The following is a 19,697-nucleotide window of genomic DNA, read 5'->3' on the forward strand; positions in this document are numbered from 1 at the left end:
TAGGCTGTTGTTTTCAAAATCTATTGATTTATTCTATAAATATGCAAAATGTCAGAAATGTGCATCTCCCTGTCTATGAGAAACTGCTGATATAGGATGGAAAGAGCCTTTCTGATAAATAGCTATCTTCTCCATTATTTGTAATTGTATTTTAAACAGTGCTCCCTGCATTTCTAAATGACTTCACTGATAGTTCTGTAATTTCTGGTAGCTTAGTTGAGTGGTACTGGTGCATACATCAAGTCTGACATCACTTTATCCAGTAATTATTAGATCTACATCTTTGAACTCAGAACCTGTTTCACCATGGTGCACCACAATGAATGAGATTCATAAAGTAAAAGAATATGGTAAATTATGATAATGTAAATATTGATTCAACAAATAATAATTCCCCATTTTACCATCACAAACTACATCTATTCAGTACAGTGCAACCTATAACCTTGGCTGGATATTATCCTTGTCTTGGAACAACATATCTGCAGCTCGAGCTGGGAACATGCCTGATGACTGAATGACTACTCTTTCATATGCTTGTTCTAGACCACATAAAAGCATCATAGATTCATCCTCTGCATTCAGACTAACTCTGACATTCAGCGCTACAGTCTGCACATTCAGTGGTCATACTGGCCCCTCTGCATACTGTTTCACCTTTATATGAAGCGGTTCAGTAATTTAATAATACATTCTTGTATCAATTATATAGTCCTTAATTACTAGTACTTTAAGATTGCGTTCCCAATCTCTGTCTTAGATTACAACAGAAGTATGGAAGTCCATGGTCCTGCATGGCAGAGTTTGGAAAGCATACCAAACATCTAACTCTCGATAGCACTTTTAGCCCAGTCATCAACCAAAGTACATTTTGCAAGTCAGCCCTAAGAACATCTAAGCAATAAAATTATTTCAAAAATTAGTCACTTCTTTATTGAATAATTTTATGCTCCAGAATAAAGAAAAGTGTTCACTAACTAGAATCCTTTCCCCAATTAGTCATAAATTCTTTGCCTAATTCACAGATATAATATACTTAAAAACTGAACCAAGTTCTTCTTCTAATTCCATAAGATTTTTTAACTATACGTTTTTTTTTGTCTCATGTTCTGCTGTGTATCAGCTCTCTGTTTTTTGACTTCCCCATCCTTTCCTACTTGAGCAGACTTTTCATATATGCAGTAATTTGGGTGTTTCTTAGTTATAACCTAAGCCCCCCCCCCCCCCCGAGTCACAGACATTCAGATTTTGTTACTGTTGCAGCCATAACACCTCCCCTGTGTGGCTGGATAGTTCCACACTCCCTTGGTGAAGGCTACTGTTAGGCAGTCTAGTGAGCTGAATACACATACCCCTGTTTCACTTCAGCACCTGCCATCCCTCAGTCGACAACAGAGCCACTAATCAAACTTTGGTCACTTTGGCCAAGTCACAAATGTATCCCTCTGTGCTAATGGAGATGGCCAAATACTGCAAGACATCTTCTCAGTACATCTTCCTTCCCATTTGCACCACTATCTACAACATATACTGGCTCTTAAAGAAACTCTGACTATATGGTTACCCTATGTGACACAAAACTAATTCATGTTCCTCCATCTTATGACAAAGAGCCTTGTCTTCTCTATTTCAATGCTATTTAATTATAATATAACTGAAGGCAGCATGCCCATACTGTTGAAACAAGTATTAAGCTTACCATATCATAAAGGTGGTCTTTCAAAAAACAAAAATCTCTCCAGCTTTTTGCCATGTTAGCTTTTGTCCCATTTCATCTTTCTTTCAGGACTGAGTCTGAATAAGAGATCAATGTATTTGTCACGATGTACAGGTAGGTTTGTTTGGTGACTATTATGAAAGTACCTAGGCAGTGTGTGGTCAACAGTATGTTATGGCAGAAGGGGTATTTGTGTATTTTGAGAAATCAAAATGTGTGTGTGTGTGTGTGTGTGTGTGTGTGTGTGTGTGTGTGTGTGTGTGTGTGTGTGTGTGTGTGTGTGTGTTTGTGTGGGGTTGGGGTAGAGTCTCCAAGTAATTGTTGCAATGTGTTTATTTGAACGCTGACTATAAGTTATGGAACATCTGGTATAAAGTAGATGTTTGTGAGCTTGCATTGTGTATATACATGTAGAGGATGTAATGTGTAATTTAGAACTTGTGATATGTTTAGCATGTTTTTCAGAGTAATTGATTGATGGCCTGTGTGGAATATATGACTGCAAATAGGGGTTGTTGTGTATATTTTTTGGGGGGGAATCATGAAGTGATATATGTCACTTCATCACTCACACAGTTTGAAAAGCATATTAATTTTCATTTCAGCATTCATAAGACTTGAACTTCTAGCGCAAGTTACCTTACTACTAAACGTTGTTTTTTTAATTCACTTACAACCTGAGGTAGCAGTGCTGTCATTAATCTCCTTCATTAATATACATTTACTGTCTAGTTTAAATATTTTGGTTACTCACTGACCTCTCTCCTCTTTCCCCTTCATCATGTAACCCTAATCCTACTACCTCCTTCTGATTTACATTGCTTCATAAATCCAACTAAACACTGTAACTCTTCTGTGTGGGATCATCCTTCTGTTTGACACATTTTTACCATATGGCTTTACAGCAACATTGTTAACAGAAGCCCAAGTAGTTCCAATTGCAGAGAAGGTCAAAGAGAACAGATTCCAGTGGTTTGGGCGCACGTGCAAGAAAGTAGAAGACAATCTGGTGAAGGTGATTTGGGACAGACAGAAAGAAGGCAAGAGGAAATGAGGGCATCCAGCCAAGAGATGGATGGATTGTGTGAGAGAAGAGCTGTGACACTCAGGCATGACTGGAGAAGAAGGTGGAAGAGTGGAATTGAATCAAGAGATACAGTGACAGCTCGCATGAGACCCTGTCCCCATGTAAAAAAATAGGTAAATGGGGTTGGTTATCATGATAATGATCATCATGGTGATGATGGTGGTGGTGATGATGATGATGATAATGATCATCATGGTGATGATGGTGGTGATGATGATGATGATGACAATGATAATGATGATGATGATGGTGGTGAACTGATGTATTCACTTATGTGCCGTCCCACTGTCTCTCAGGTAAAGTACAGCTTTTCTGGGATTGCATAGCTGAAGGGAGAGTAATTAGTTTTAAGAAGCTCCAAGTCTATAAGTGACATAGTACCATAAGTTGTGGGGAGATGAGCCCCCTACTCTTACCACCACAAGGATCAGGTCTATAAGTGACATAGTACCATAAGGTGTGGGATGGCTGTGCCCCCTACTCTTACCGCCACAAGGATCAGGTCTAAAAGTGACATAGTAGCATAAGGTGTGGGGCAGCTGTGCTCCCTACTCTTACCACAGCTGAAGGGAGAGTAATTAGTTTTAAGAAGCTCCAAGTCTATAAGTGACAAAGTACCATAAGGTGTGGGGAACTGGGCCCCCTACTCTTACAACCACAAGGATCAGGTCTATAAGTGATATAGTACCATAAGGTTTGGGAGGGCTGTGCCCCCTACTCTCATCCCACAAGGACTGGGTCTATCAGTGACATAGTACCAGAAGGCGTGGGGGTGCTATGCCCCCTACTCTTACCCCCAGAAGGACATGTTTTACTACTAAGTTGTATTGGTTATGGTTACTTTGTCTTAATTTGGCTGCATTACTCTGCAAAGTTCTGTCAACTAAGAAATGCAGCTCAGGGAAAACTGTCTTATAACCTGTTGGCCGATTGCAGATTCTGGGGACTTGATATGTAGATTTTGATGGACAAAGACTTGAAAACTGTTCCTGTGATGAAATGGAGAAGATCCTTTTGAACATATTTCTTGTAACAATCATTACAGCTTCATGAGCCAGTAGGACTGCTTCAATTATGTAAGTTTCAATAACATAATGCTTTTTTAATGATGCAATGTCAAACATTTCGCTGTTTTTTAATTTCTCCAAGTCTTTTGGATTTCTAATACCGTGACGAGAATAGACCCCATTCCTAAGTCAAAGTACAATTAAAGTTCATGAAATTAGTATTGTTTCAATCTTTGATGTCAGCCAAAAGTGCTCTTCATAGCACCCGCAATGTGTCCAGTAATGACTCCTTCTGCAATTCGTATGATGTTACATGAAGTGGTAACATATCTAAATACGATTGCAAATTCATTTTAATAAGACCCATTGCTTCTACTACTATTGGAACTGTCTGGGTATTTTTCTTCCACATTGCTCTCATTTCTGCAAGCAGATCCTTGTATTTTATGATTTTGTGTCTCTCTGTACACAAGACACTATAGTCACTGGGTGTGGCGATTTCAATGATCAATGCTACTTTTGTCTTCTTTTCATAGACCACTATATCCAGTTTTCTAGCATCTATCTTTTGAACTGTTGGTAATGGATGATCACATGTGATATAAACTTCATCATTTTCTATGATGCTTTGTGGCTCATGTTTCCAGTGTTTTTCAGCCACTTCAGTACCATAATGTTTACACAATCCCCAGTGCAACAGTCTTGCCACATTATTATGCCTTTCAGTATACAGTCCTTCTGTCATGTGTTGCAACCAGCAACAAAGCAAGTAACTGTTCCCAATACTATTTTACAAAACCTACATTTGTCTCTCTCTCCCACATATTCAATGGACTTTATACACCAACGTGTACGTAGCCCACTGTCTTGGGCTGCCAGTATTAACCTTTCATTTCTTGATGTAAATTCACCTCTCCTTAACTATTCCTGTGTTCATTCCTGATCAACATGAGGCTCTTCCAGAAGTTTTCTATACTTGCAACTATAGTTATGCATTTTCCACATTTCTTGCCTTCTCATCTGGTCCTTCACCTTATATTCTTTCTTTTGTTTTTTGGTACATTCTGTTGCTGCCTGATTTTTATCTACTTCTGGTTTGATTTCCATTCCTGCTTGACGGCGATATGCTTCTGCTAAATTAAGCAGAGAAGTCATCTTAGATTTATTCTCCTCGTGTTTCAAAACTTTCGCTACATTTGGATCTTGTGAGGTCAGTAGATATGTGTGGTGTCCCACGATTGCAGATCTATACATATAATCAGTTTCAAGGAGGCCCATTCCTCCTTCGGAACGGGGAATATATAATCTTGCTATGCACTGATTTTTATAAATCATTTGCTGAGCATGAAGCAGTCTTCTTGTTTTAATATCCAGTCTATCCAACACTTTTTGGGGCCTGTCAATCATTATAAAACTATATGTTAGGACAGGAAGAGCAAATTGATTTATAGCTTGGATCTTGTTCCTAGATGTCAATGCTATTCTCGGGATTAATTTAAGTCTTCTAAAGTATTCCTTACTGAGTTTTATTTGCATTTGTTCATGTTTTATTGCTGATCCTTCATCATTTCCCAAGTATTTATACACTCCCTCTTGCTCAAGTTCTTTTACACCACATTCTTGTCCCAAACTGATGTTTTCATGGTGTTGCAGTTTTCCTTTTTTAAAGGTTGCTTTTGCACATTTATCAAGAACAAATGACATTCCAATATCATCTGAAAAGGTTTTGACAACCTGCAGCTGTGCTTTCAGTTCCTCGTCTGATGAGCTATACAGTTTTAAATCATTGACAAAGAGAAGATGAGAAGTCATTAGACTTTGTTGTTTTCTAGGAGCCAAATTGTAGCCATGGCCCAAGCTGTTAAGTAAACAACTTAATGGATTAATGGCAAGACAGAATAGCAACAGTGACAGAGAGTCACCCTGAAATATCCCCCTTTGAATTTTTATCCCTGGGATAATAATTTGTCCTTTATCATGGCTTAATTGCAAAGTGGTCTGCCACTGTTTCATGGTTACTGTAATGTAATCAGTCAATCAGTGTAGGGTGTATCTTATACATTTTTAAGCACTCTTTTATTCATGAATGTGGGATACTATCAAATGTTTTTTTGTAGTCAGTCCATGCCATACTTAGATTCTCCCCCTTTTTGCATTTCTCCTCTATAACTTTATTTAACAACAAATGGTCCTTTGTTTCATATGACTTTCTTTTATTTCCCTTTTGTTCTACTGCAATAATTGAGTTTTCTTCTAAATGACTATAAACTCTGTCGGCGTCAATTCCCGTGTATAGTTTATACATCGCCAGAAGGCAAGTTATTAGTTTATAATTTTTAGTGTAGTGTTTAGAGGTTCACTCTTAAGTAAGATCATTGTTTTGCCTGTTGTTAGCCAGTGTAGTGTCTGTTTGGGGTGTGCATATAAATAGTTCTTACTCATGGCTAAATCCTCGTGCAAAGATGTTAATACTTTAAAACAAAAGTTAGGTACTGCATCTGGGCCTGGGGTTTTCCAGTTAGAGGCTTTTCTTAACTTTGTTTCTGTCTCTCTGGCTGTTATTTCATCCCATTTCATATCCTGTACCTTTAAACTTCTTATTCTTTCTTTTACTTCTACCATTTAGCATCTTTGTTATGTTCCACAGGATCTTCATAGATACGTCTCCAAAATGTATCTACTTCCTCTTTTTTGGTGGTCTTTCAATTCCTTTTACCTTATTTCCCAATTCTCTATCAAACTTTTTTGGGTCATCAATAAATTGCTTATTTTGTACTTTTCCCTTATATTTATCTGTGTATCTTCTAAGCTTTCCACCTGTGCTGAAATTTTTAGTTTGTTATTTGTGATAGTGCATAATAGATCCTGGTCTGTTTTAATAATGTGCATTGCTTTAATTACATCTATCTTTCTTAGTATTTTTGTTGATCTGTTCCCTCTTCTATAGTCTTCTAACAGTGACACTTCTTGTCTTAATTGCTTTATAGTTTTCTCTATTGAATACTTCTATGATGGCATTTGATTTCTCCCCTTCCTTTCCCTCACTACCTTGTGTTCTTGTGGTAAAATTTTATCAGTTATTAATTTAGCAGCACAGTAGTATATCCTGTTTACTTCTGTTATATCACATGGATCTCTATGGACAGTCCTAATTACTGCGTTCATTTGTTTTATCAGACTTCTTACTTTTTGGGTTTTATTGACCTTCTGCAGTCTATTTCTCTCATTGATCTTAATATATCTGTCTTTGTCCATTAAATCAAACAACTCTTTTCTTAGCTCATTTTCTTCCAAACTGAGGGCACGTCCCTTGTTTTCCATTTCCTGCGAGGATTCTATAGAAAGTTCTATTGCATCTTCCTGTGGCACCTTCTCTTCAGTTTCATCCTGTGCCATCCATTGCTCTGTCATATGAGAACTCACTGGCCTATCACTCCTCAACATTGACTGCATCAGCTTCCACAGTTTCCTGTTCGTTTCCTTGCTGTCTAGCTTCAAGTGAATGTTTATACTGGTTTCCTGTGGAAGGCTCCAAAATATCTTCATGCGGCATCTGACCTGTTGCTTCCAATTCCACTTGTTTCCCCTTAATTTGGATATCCATTGCTCTGTCCTGTTGTGGTGCTTTCTGAATTGTTTTCTACACTGAATCCTTCACTTTGCAGATGCTCCATAACCTCAGTTTCTTTTTCTTTGACTTTTCCATTACAAATCTCCTTTTCTACGTTTCCTCTTTGTCTTCTTATTTTTGTATTGTAAAGTTTTCCATATCCAGATTCCTGTGCCTGTATTTCTCTTCAAATATCTTTGGTGCTGCTCTTTTTGTATTAGTTAGTTTTACTTTCTTCTTTGCATAAATATTACACCATATTGAATCTCTTTTCCTTTCCCATGTCCATATTTCTTCTCCACGTCTCCTGATCTTCCTGCTTCTCCTTATTCTGGGGACTCACTCAATCATGCTGTGATGTAGTCTGTTTTAGGCCTTCTACATTAAATCCTTCACTTCGCAGGCACTCCATAGCTTCAACTTCTATTTCTTTAACTTCTGCTTTACTAATCTTCTTTTCCACATTACATCTTTGTGATATTAATTTTTTATTGTGAAATTTTCCGTATCTGGATGCCTTTGCCTGTATTTCTCTTTGAATATATTTGAGACAGCCTTCTCTATATTAGTTAACCTGGCTTTCTCCTTTGCATAAATATTGCACCATACCAAATCTCTCTTTCTTTCCCATGTCCATATTATTTCTTTTTTATATTTTTCAAATATTTCTAGGTTTTGTTTATATTTTCAAACTTCCTCAGATGCTTCTTTTTCCAAACAGAAAAACAAAGTTTCATGTTCTATATAATGTCTTTCAAAAATCTGTTGTATTAATGAATGCAATTTTTTATTTGAAGCTTCTGACAGTTTTTCCTGCGGAAGTATTTTTCATTCCTCTAATTTCTCTCTTAATCATTTTGTATATCTTGTGTCTGAAAATTCTGGACTTTTTGCATAATAGTAACAATACACAATTTCTTTCTTATCCTCAATAGTCCACTCTATCGTCTTTATGGCTCTTCTTTGGCCAATCAATTTTTGTGGACTGCTACTTCCTTCTACAATGAGGGGGAGGGGCGTCCTCACCCTGGCCCTGGCCTGGCCCCATTGTAGGAATGTTTCTGTATTTTGAGGATTCTACACTGTCATCTTTTCCAGTCCTGGTACCAGTGTGCCTACCAGGATTGGACACTTTTTTATCCTGTGTCTTGTGCATCCAGCTTGACTTACTTCTGCCCATGATATATGCTATATAGATACAATCTATATATCAGTGTTGCCTCTGTGAGATTTTGTGAAAATAGGGTCTACCTCACGAAGGTACTCACCGAGACTTGAGGATGAATTAATTTCAATTTCAGCACTACTACTCTCATTTGCTTGCTGACTTTTCATCTCTCCATTCCATCCCCTTTGCTACTGTATGAAGTATTTAATGTTGATTGTTACTGACTTTATTATTTTATTGCTTGGAAATGTGTCATCACCAGTCGTACATCCTGGTGAACAAAATGAGGCAGAAATAAAGTAAAGTAAAAGAAACACATAAAAAATGTTGACATGCATAATCAGAGAAGACTTGAACAGCTCACAGGAAACCCTGTACATGCATGTTAATAACTTCATAGAGGCTGTATCCACTAGGAAGTACAGAACTAACTCAAAAAAACAAGCTACCCTGGTGGAACCACAACATCAGAAGGCCGTATAGCAGAAGGAAGAAAAGCACGGCAAAACATAGGAGGTGCAGCACCCAGCAGGGTAAAAACACTCTCATCAAACTAAACAAACAACACAGAGGACAAATAAAGTCTATCAAAACCAAGTTTAAGGTAAATTTGGCCTCCCAGGCCAAGGGCAACCACAAGGCATGCTTTAGCTATGTCCACAACCTCAAAAGCAATACACAATTGTGTGCAGAGCTCATTGTAAATGGAGCCACCTATACTGAGCTAGAAGACATAGCAAACCTACTGGCCAACAAATTCAGCTCCAACTTTACCCCTCTCTCCCTCTCAAGCTTCTCTCAAAAAATATAATATAAATAAAGGTTGTAGGAAAGTCACCACAATGACACGGCAAGGAAATACACTTTATTCCACACACCACAGCACAATTCAAAACCAAACGTTTGGTTTCACATTGTGCTGTGGTGTGTGGAATAAAGTGTATTTCCTTGCCGTGTTTTGTGGTGACTTTCCTACAACCTTTATTTATATTATTGGTCATTTTTGAGGTTGTGTTCGCTATATTTTTGGATTATTCTCTCAAGAAATGCCATCACATACAACTCTTCCTGCTATCACTAGGGAACAGGTCCTTAATGCTCTCTCTAAGACCAAGAACACTGACTCAATGGGCCCAGACAGTATCATAGGCTGCCTTCTAACATGACCTATCAGACTCTCAGGAATGGCTATTTAACTGTAGCCTCCAAACAGGCTTCATGCCTCATGAATGAAGAACAGCAACAGTGATCTCTCTGCACAAATGTGGACTATGTACAGAGCATGAAAACTATAGACCCATACATCTCACTAATGTCACATGCAAAGCCGTGGAAAGAGTTGCCATGGAAATTATTAGTAATGACATAGGAACCCCCCAGATACTGGACCCAACCCAATTTGGTTTCATCGGGGAAGGTCATGCCTACTCAACCTGGTGGACTTCTTTGAGAGTGTCACCAAAGCAACAGATGAGGGCAGAATAGTTCACACTGCCTACCTTGACCTGGCCAAGGCATTTGACACAATACCCCACTCAGGCATTGTTGATAAACTCAAGAGGTTAGGTACAAACCCTTATGTCACTCAATAGATAGCCAGCTGGCTCACAGACAGGACCCATCAAGTTAGAATTTAGAAGTCCACCTCTACAAAGAGGCCAGTCACAAGCAGACTCCCTCAGGGATTGGTTTGGGACTGCCCTTTGTTTTGCATTAACTTCTCTGAAGTCAAGCCCAATGTCAATAGCCTCTGGCTGACTCAATTTGCAGATGATTGCAAATTAGGAGCTGTCATTGAATCCTCCACAGACACAAATGTTGTCCAGAATGGGCTGACACAGACAAAAAACTGGTGTCAGAGTCATGGACTAAAACTAAATGCCAAGAAATGTATAATAGCATCCTTTGAGAAATCATCCACCCCTGCTAACTATCATATTGACAGCGTACCCCTTAGAATTGATCCAGAAGTCAGGGATTTAGGGACGCACATAGGCAGTAATCTAGTCTTTGACCATCACGTGTCTAGTGAGGAAATCATTCAGTGTTGTACAACTTATAAACAAAGGTATGGCATCTTGGTCCAAGAAAGTCATTGTTCCACTGTATTTGGTTTTCATCAGACCTATCATTGAGTACAATGCCCCCTTTGGTGTGTACCTAACCAGACATATTCAACAAGTGGATTGTCCACAGATGTTCCTCACTAAAAGAATACAGGGCATAAGTAGCATGTCCTGTGCAAACCACCTCAAGATCCTATTCCTGTATTCTGTCTCCTACAGGCTGTTGAGGGGAGATCTATGCCTGGCATACAAGGAATTATCAGAGCCCACTCTGATGGACCTCCTGCATTTAAACAAAACAAGCAGCACCATAATTACCCATTCTAAAGATTTAAATATTGCCTGTGATATAAATAGGACTTGCTGGAGAGACAGGTATATATCCCAGACACTACCCCTTCTATAGAACAGGCTCCCCATACACGTGCAACAAAGTTCCTCCTTAACCCAATTCAAGTGTAACTTGGACAATTGGAGGAGGTACAGGAAATCCATCCCTAGTTTTGCACCTATGTCTCTAATGGACACAGGCAGCCAGTAAATGGTTCATCTCCCAGGCCCCTGCTTACACTTACGAAGGGTACCAGAACTTGTCAGAGATTTGGGATGCATGGCTAGGCTTAAAAAGGCCCCTGTGGTCATTAGCCTAGTAAACAACTATGAACCTATGAACTTAAAAATAATGCAACTGTAATTGATGTGGCTTTTTGATTTGTTTGGTCTGTGGTTATTCAGAGACTTTCATGCATAAATTAACTAAATGCAGAGATAGAAAAAATTAAGGAGAAGTGTAATTTAGTTCATAAGAAAAGATAATTCATACAGGTGAGCAGGCTAAGTTAAATAACCTGGCATATATTATAATTTTCAAGTTACTTTCTCAATAGTAGCAGTACAGGAATGCTGTCACTGATTACATACAAAGTTTGTCAGAAAAAATTAGAGAATTGCTAGACAGAATTGTTGGCGGAGGGTTCATTTCTCTCAGCTCTGTGACAAAAAATCAGAATTTGTAAATTTAAAGGGGGATACCGAGCGGTGGATACATGTAATTGGAACCATTTCTATGCAAAGTAATTGACCTAGGGAAGGCTATATAAATCATGTCATCCAACATTTCCTTTGGTAAAGTGTAATGCAGCTCTAGATATGAGTTTGATGAAGAATTACAGATGTCCAGGAAGGTTAATTATTTGGTGAAAATATGAGAAGAAATATTATAGGATATTGAAAAGCCTGATACTGGCCTTGACAAGTGATATCATGAGAAGGAATACCTTTCTAGTTTTGCTATCCCACATTTCTGTATAGAGAATTTGAATCACATCTCTATATTCGAAGTATAATCCACAAATTAGGAATTGCTGTACTGTCTCACTCCTTGTCTCTTGTGTTTTCTGAGCATGCTCCAACACATCTCTGCTAAGTCTCCAGTTAAGGAATGAACTTCCTTTTATCACTGTCTTGTTAAATAGATAATACACTGTGTTTGTCTAACTTATTGCTGTGGGAATGTTCCTAAACTCCATACTGCAGTCAAGGTTTTAAAAGTACATGTTATGGCTGCCTCTCTCGCTATAAAAAAAAAATATATATATATATATATATATATATATATATATATATATATATATATATATAGGCACACAAAATAAAGAGGTTTTAATTTCATAACAATGCGTTGTAACTACTTAGCATTTCTGTTAGCTAAGCAGAACCTGTGGATTATTCTGTATTGAAAGGGATGGTATAATAGCACCCAACAACACAACTTCATATCAGCATCATTTTGCCTATATAACCATTATAAATTAATATCTGTTGCCAAATTGAAATGTCTACTTAACAAATAGCACTAAAGGATACAGAAAGCCCATTTTAGTGTTGACACTATCTTACAGTTGGTGAATATTTCCTTTCTGCACAACTCTACTTCCTGCTGCTATATTACATAGTGTTTTCCCCAGCTTAAATGTCCCCTGATCTACTTCTGACATATCAATATATAGGATGAACACTTTAGTAAAATCAGTAGTCACAAACAAATATATAAATATATGACCACTGTCTTCTCTGTACTCGGTTTCATCCCATATGCATCAATTTTGCATTCGATCTCTCATCAGTTTCTGAAATTCTTGTTTAAAACCTGCTTGCAGTGCAATATTGTCTGCATACAGCAGCTTTATTGATGTGTACCCTCTGATTTCATTGCTTATGTAGTCCATCACCAGTACAAACTGCAGTAGGCTCAGAGCAGAACCCTGATGTACACCCACTTCCAGTGGGATCTCCATTGTGAGTCAGAACACCATTTCAACTTGTGTCAGCCTGTACTAATTCAACCAGTGTTTCAGGGACGTATACCTTAGACATTGTTTCTGGGACTAATACCACTGTCATCCATTTTTATATTTTACTAGGAGCCCTGCAATGTCCATAGCAGTGCATTAGAGTGGTACTTTTATGGTTCATAACTGAGATCAAGTGACTTTTATATCTAGTATGGGGTGTAATTTTCTGACATTCTGGACCAGAAGTACAGAAGATTGGTATCTGTGTCCGTTATACCTAGCCATTTAAATCTGAGTAGTAATCATTCTTTAGTTTTGTCCATCATCAGGTGTCCTGTTAACACATGATTATAAGTTAGCTTCATTACTAGGTGTCCAGTATTGTTTTGGCAGTTGCACCTGATGCAAAGTATAGAATTTATTGTCTTTCTTTTTTTACTCTATATAAAAGATAATCGTTTAACTCAAAATAAGGGTAAGAAGTGATGGAGACATTTTGTTCACTATAATTTGTTATAACCTTTGTTATGTTATTTTTTTCATACTTTACTATTTTGCTGTTTTAAGGTTTATGTGGATTATTTGTAAGGCCACTTACTTCAGTGTACTTTCTTTTGCAATGTGCCCAAATGTGGAAAGTCTAGTTCCTTCCCTCAATATTACAGGCACTGCAGTTTATAACTTCACCTTTTGCTTTACATTTTGTGATGTCAGCACATGCTTCTTGTGTACACAATTTTCTTTTAGGATGCTCTCCCTCTGCCTTGGTGTGTGTGTGTGCGTGTGTGTGTGTGTGTGTGTGTGTGTGTGTGTGTGTGTGTATACCACCCTCTTATTTTTTCCCTTCTCTGTGTTACTCTTCCACTACAAGCATTACAGCCTGATTAAATGTATTGTCAGGTATATATCCTTCTTGTCTTAAAGATGTCTGTTGCGTAAAGCTTGCTTTTTACTGAATTCTCTGCTTTACACCAGCATCGGAATGTAAAATAGTGCTGCTCATTTTAACTAGTCTGTGTGCAATTGAAGTACAACAATTTGCAGGACAGTCATATAATAAGCTCTTGTGTGGAGCTATTGTGTGCTGCTGGGCAGTCAAAATTATAAAAATGTGTTAGCATTACACAAAAATGTTGGAGACTCTTTCTTCTGTTTTCCTGCGCAAATGGGTTTGATGGAAAAGTACTGAGACACTCAACAATAAATGACTATTACGTTTTCCTTGTGCGTGGGTCAGTCGATAAGACTATATGCTTGCCCTGACCCCTGCTATCTGCATGCTTTGCAATTTTCACCTTCGCTACATCCCTGTCTGTCACATCTGGTCTGCGCACATCACTGGTTGTTTTGTTTTTGGCAGGTCACTTTTGTCTATAACTGTAGTCCAGAGCTGTCAACCAATCAGAGACAGATCCCAACAGAATCTGGGACAAATCCAGAAATAACCAGGGAATCTTCTTGGGCTAAACTTATATAGGCTCCAGGGCCATTAGCCTAGTACACACCTATGAACCTATGAATGTATGAACTTATGACAATCAAGGACACAAAATATTAATACTATTAACCATAGGCATAGACAAAATAAGAGGATATGAGTTGATATACATTTTCTGAACTAAAAGAAGTGTACAACTCTAATTACTACTGGTATTTAGTAAGTCTAACTCACCACCGTTTCTCCAAAACTCAAGAGCTTTAGGAGGGATTAAGAGGGATGGAGCTAAAATTTGAGTCAAAATCAGGGACAGTTGAGAGGTACGTTTAGTCTATTATGATACATGCCTGCACTTCACTTCCAATGAATGAGGCACCCAAGAGAGGACCCCTAGCTCCAGTGGACACCCCAATGAGCCTTGGGATGACTGGATACAGAAACATGATGTAACTTGAAAGGACAGCAGGAGAACATGATCATTGTGGATGACCAAACACAGGGAATGCGAGAAAATCAAAATATGCATTTTTAGTAAATGTATTGGGACTGGACAACATCCCAGGCTGCGTTTTACATGAACTTCAGAACAAACTGGCTCCCCACTTAAGCACTATGTTCAATAATAGCCTCTCATCAGGCTTTGTGCCCACTGAATGGTGCACAGCAACAGTTATCCAACTCCACAAAGGCGGAGCCACCACTGATCCTGGGAACTATCGCCCTATTAGCCTGATGAGCCTGGTCTGCAAAGCCATGGAACGTATCATCATGGAACTCATAAACAAAGAAATTGGTAACCTCCAAACTCTGGATCCCACCCAATTCGGGTTTGTGAAAGGCAGATCATGCATCCTGATCAACTTCTTTGAGATAGTCACCAAAGCCGTAGATGAGGGTAAGGTGGTTCACACAGCTTAACTTGACCTTGCCAAAGCTTTCGACACCATCCCCCATTCTGGAATTATAGCTAAACTCACTAAACTAGGTATAAATCCCTACATCACAAGATGGGTTGCCAACTGGCTCACTGACAGAACCCACACTGTAATAGTTGCAGACTCCAAATCTGACCTCAAAGCAGTGACAAGTGGAGTACCACAGGGTTCCATCCTGGGACCTCTCCCTTTTGGTATCTACTTCTCTGAAGTACAGGCTAACACAGAAGGCCTCTGGCTAACGAAGTTTGCAGATGACTGCAAACTAGGAGCCATAGTCAAGTCCCCAAATGATGTGAACATCCTACAGGAGGGCCTCGCTGAGACAGATGCCTGGTGTCAGAGCCATGGCCTCAAGCTCAATGCCAAAAAGTGCAGTGTCATCCCCTTTGGTAAAAACTCTGTACCCATGAACTACCACATAGGCAGCAATCTACTTAACACCGAATGTGTGATACCTTGAGACTCAGGTGGACAGTAGTCTCTCCTTTGATAGTCACATTGCCACAGTAGTCAGGAAGTCCTTCTACGTGGCACACCTCATCATAAAAGGGTTCTTATCCAGGAAAAAAGAGGTCATTGTTGCACTGTACTCGACATTCATTAGACCCATTATAGAGTACAACACCCCTTTTGGAATGTACCTCACAAGACATCTGCAGCAGCTGGAAAGGCCACAGAAGTACCTCACAAAGAGGATTACTGGCCTCAAACAAATGCCCTACACTGACCACCTCAAAAAAATCCAGCTTTACTCCGTAGCATATTACCTACTCCAAGGTGATCTCTGCCTAACATATAAAGCAATGTCAGACCCAGAGCTGTTGGACATGCTACACCTAAAGAAATCCCAATCCCTCTGAGCTACACACTCTTGGGACCTAAACCTTGTCACACATTAAACAGGACATGCTGGAGGGATAGATTCCTGTCCCAGAGACTTCCCATACTCTGGAACAGGCTACCCATCTATGTCAGGCAAAGTTCTTCATTAGCACTCTTCAAGAAAAATCTTGATGAGTGGATGGGAAATAGGAAATACATCCCGAGGATCACATCTGTGTCTCTGCTCGACAGTGGCACAGGAAAATAACCTTCTTGGGTGGCGTAAGCCAGGGAACCTTGTTGGCTAGGCTTACGTAGGCCCTTGGGCCGATAGCCTAGTACCTACCTATGAACCTATGAAAGGGACTTTCATGGAATTAGGGAATTAAAAGGTGAAGAAGTGCTGTAGAGCTCCAAGCTGGATTTCCAAGAGTCCACTTCGCTGTGCACTAAAGTTTAAATATAGACTAGTTCTTAAGGTTGCTTTTATTTATTATTTGTTTAAGAGTATACCTGCTTGGTTTCAGTAACATATTTTACTTCGTCAGAATTTCTGATACCCCACCTCATTATAGGACCATTAAAGAACAGGATGACTACAAGGATCTAACGAAGTAGCCCTGAATCTGACCACATAGCGCACAACAGAGTGAGGAATGTCTAATTCAAGTGAGTCGAGTGTCAAAATGCATTTGTTGCAGTTACATATTTCAATTTATTTCTTCAAAAATTCTGGGCAAAGACAAAAATAATGGGGTGTCAAATAACCCCAAAATAGGAAGAGATTTTTAAATATTGCCCTTATAAACTTGCTAGAATTACAGAATTTGTGTTGGGATATAAGCGTGATAGTGAAATGTACGTCATTATTTACTGACTACAATCCTCAATGTTTTGCCGGGAAACCACATTTTTTTATGAGGAACAGACAATAAATCTTCTTCTTTCGGCTTTTCCCGGTTAGGGGTCGCCACAGCAGATCACCTGTCTGGTCATGATTGGCAGTGGAATTTTACAGTGTCGAGTTGCCAGCCCAACGCCCAACCTTCCACGGAAGGCACACACACGCACTCACACCTAGGGCCAGTTTAGCATGTCCAATCCACCTACAGCATGTCTTTGGGAGGAAACCAGAGCAACCGGAGAAAACCTACGCGACCACAGGGGGAACATGCAGACTCCACACAGAAGGCACCAAATCGCTGCACTACCATGGCCACTCTGGGAACATATGAGACAAAAATCAACATTCTGTGAAAGTCTGGACAGTTGAGAGGTATGGGACAAAGGCTTAAGGTCAACTCTAAATATTAGTCTAATTCACTTAAAAGTTAATAGAGCAATCCGTTTTGCTCCCGCGTGTATTTTCTGCACTACAGTGGCTGGCACTACAGAGTGACTGTAATTCACAGCAATTTTACCAGAAAGTCAAGAATGTTAGGAGGAACAGAGAAACAAAACGAGGGATGCTCTGCAATTTGGGGACAGTTGAGGTATGGTTAAATTATGGGAATTCACAACGTATAAAGCAGTGCGTTGAGCAAGGTTAGTGTGTGAGCCTGTAATTCACTCAGATCACCGTGCTCTCTTTCCGTGCGTTCAATGCCTCTAGCGCAGTAATAGACACCGCTGTCTTCGGGTTTCAGGTTGTTCATGTCCAGAAGGGCCACGTTCTGGAAGTTGTCCCTGAAGGCGTGGAATCGACCCTTCACTGAGGGGGAGTAATATGTTTTGCTGGAGTCACTGTGGACCTGGACTAGCCACTCGAGTCCCTTCCCGGGCTGCTGCCGGACCCACTGGATAGTATAGTCCCGAAAGTCGTGCCCGGAGTATTTGCAGGTCAAACGGTGATCCTCTCCGGGCTTCTTCACGTCCCCACCAGATTCGAGAAGGGACACTTGGGATTGAACATCTAGGAGAAAACAATATAGTTAAAAACGGAAACAACTGGTTTAAAATTAAATATAATGAATGTAACTCAATGCCAAAGGTAATGGCTTACTTCTTAAATACATCAAGAATAATACGCTGAAAACCACAACACGCATTTTGGTACAAACTGCAATCAGGTAAAATGAGCAAATGAGCACTGTCCTCCCCTCCATGACGGGGCTGCAGCCTTTATTTAAACAGACCGATGAGCCTTTATTTGCATTGTAGGTAGTAACCGCTCAAGCATTACTCAAATACGCATCACACACCTTTCAGGTGTTTCTCATTTGAGTGCAATTTTTTCCCTCTCCACTTCTTAAACCAATCTCCCTTTTTGAGAAAAGCAAAACAAGGATTACAATAAACATAGATAATTCTGCTGAACTTTATTGTGAACTGTACATAATCTATGTCTGAGCATTTGATGTGTGAACATATTGTAAACTGGACTTAAAATGTACGGAGCTTTTCTCCCCGGACCTCCGCTGTAAATGGAACTGTGTCCGGTCGGACTATCCCGGTAAACAAATGTAAAATAAAATAAAAAAATATTTCACTGAATTATGTTATTACGTTTTTTAGAAAATGTATGCTAGTGATTAATTCAGTTTCTCTTACTCGATCAGCGTTTTGAGACCAGAAGTCCCAATATTTTAAAAAAGTGTATAATATTTTGAAAATTTGTCTCTAATTGTAGATGTAAGAGCTGTATTATTGGATGTGATCTGTTTGTTCTCGAAAGATTTAAAAGTACAGAATGATTGTTTAAAAAGTGCACTTGTCTCCTCTGCCCTGCTACTATCGGTCTACATCTCTTTTTGCACATGGGTTAGGGGTGTCACATCAACAGTGACAATTATCTAGGCACAAGGCTCACACTGTTGGGTGGGTGGTCCTGCTGTGATTGTTCCTCTACACGGCACACACACACTAACATCTCTGGACAATTTAGACAGTCCAATCCACCTCCTGCATGCCTTTGGAATGTGGGAGGAAACTGGAGCACCAGGAGAAAACCCACTGCAAACAGAAGAAGGACATACAGACTCCACACAGAGGGTACCCAGCCGAGAATCGGACCGGAGAACTTCTTGCTATCCGCTGTACCACAGTGCTGCCCACTTGAACCCTCTGTCTTCCAGGGGTGTAGTCAATGAAATCCGTTTTGTGTTGGCAAACTCTTACTGCTGCCTCTCTGATCCACCTGGCATTTATAAATTGGGCACATCCCTCAATCTCTTACCCCACAGCACGTAATGTGTGTGACATTTTCTGCTGCTCAGTCAAAAACTATTTGAGATACTGTTTGTAATTTGCAGTCCTCTCAGTAAACAAGCTATATACACATTGTTAAAGGCATTGGTTTAGACAGTTATAGATAAACGGCTTGATAAAGCCCAATGTTTCTAACTAATGCTCCACAAAAAAGTGTTCTATAGAAGACAAAGAGTATGCCTGGCTACAGCCTTTTTTATCCACCGTCTCATAGGATGGAGTTAAATGGTTGCAACAATGTCTTTATTTAGCCACCAAAATAAATCATTCACGCCAAATTTTAAACATGTTTGCAAGGAAGGTTTTTTTTTCGGGGGGGCGGGGGGGGGGCACCTGCATTACA

At 39.4% G+C, this 19,697-nt stretch overlaps 1 gene segment (V, D, J or C); it reads right to left on the reverse strand.

Annotated features, from left to right (window-relative positions):
- Nucleotides 1–17,316: 17,316 nt before the first annotated feature.
- Nucleotides 17,317–18,260, reverse strand: LOC122815989. The segment is given in 2 exon segments: nucleotides 17,317–18,059; nucleotides 18,150–18,260. Coding segments are annotated over 2 exon segments (501 nt in total).
- Nucleotides 18,261–19,697: the final 1,437 nt, after the last annotated feature.

The sequence above is a fragment of the Protopterus annectens genome, chromosome 11.part0 (genome assembly GCF_019279795.1).
Source record: "Protopterus annectens isolate FY-2018-M chromosome 11.part0, PAN1.0, whole genome shotgun sequence".
Lineage (NCBI taxonomy): Eukaryota > Metazoa > Chordata > Ceratodontiformes > Protopteridae > Protopterus > Protopterus annectens.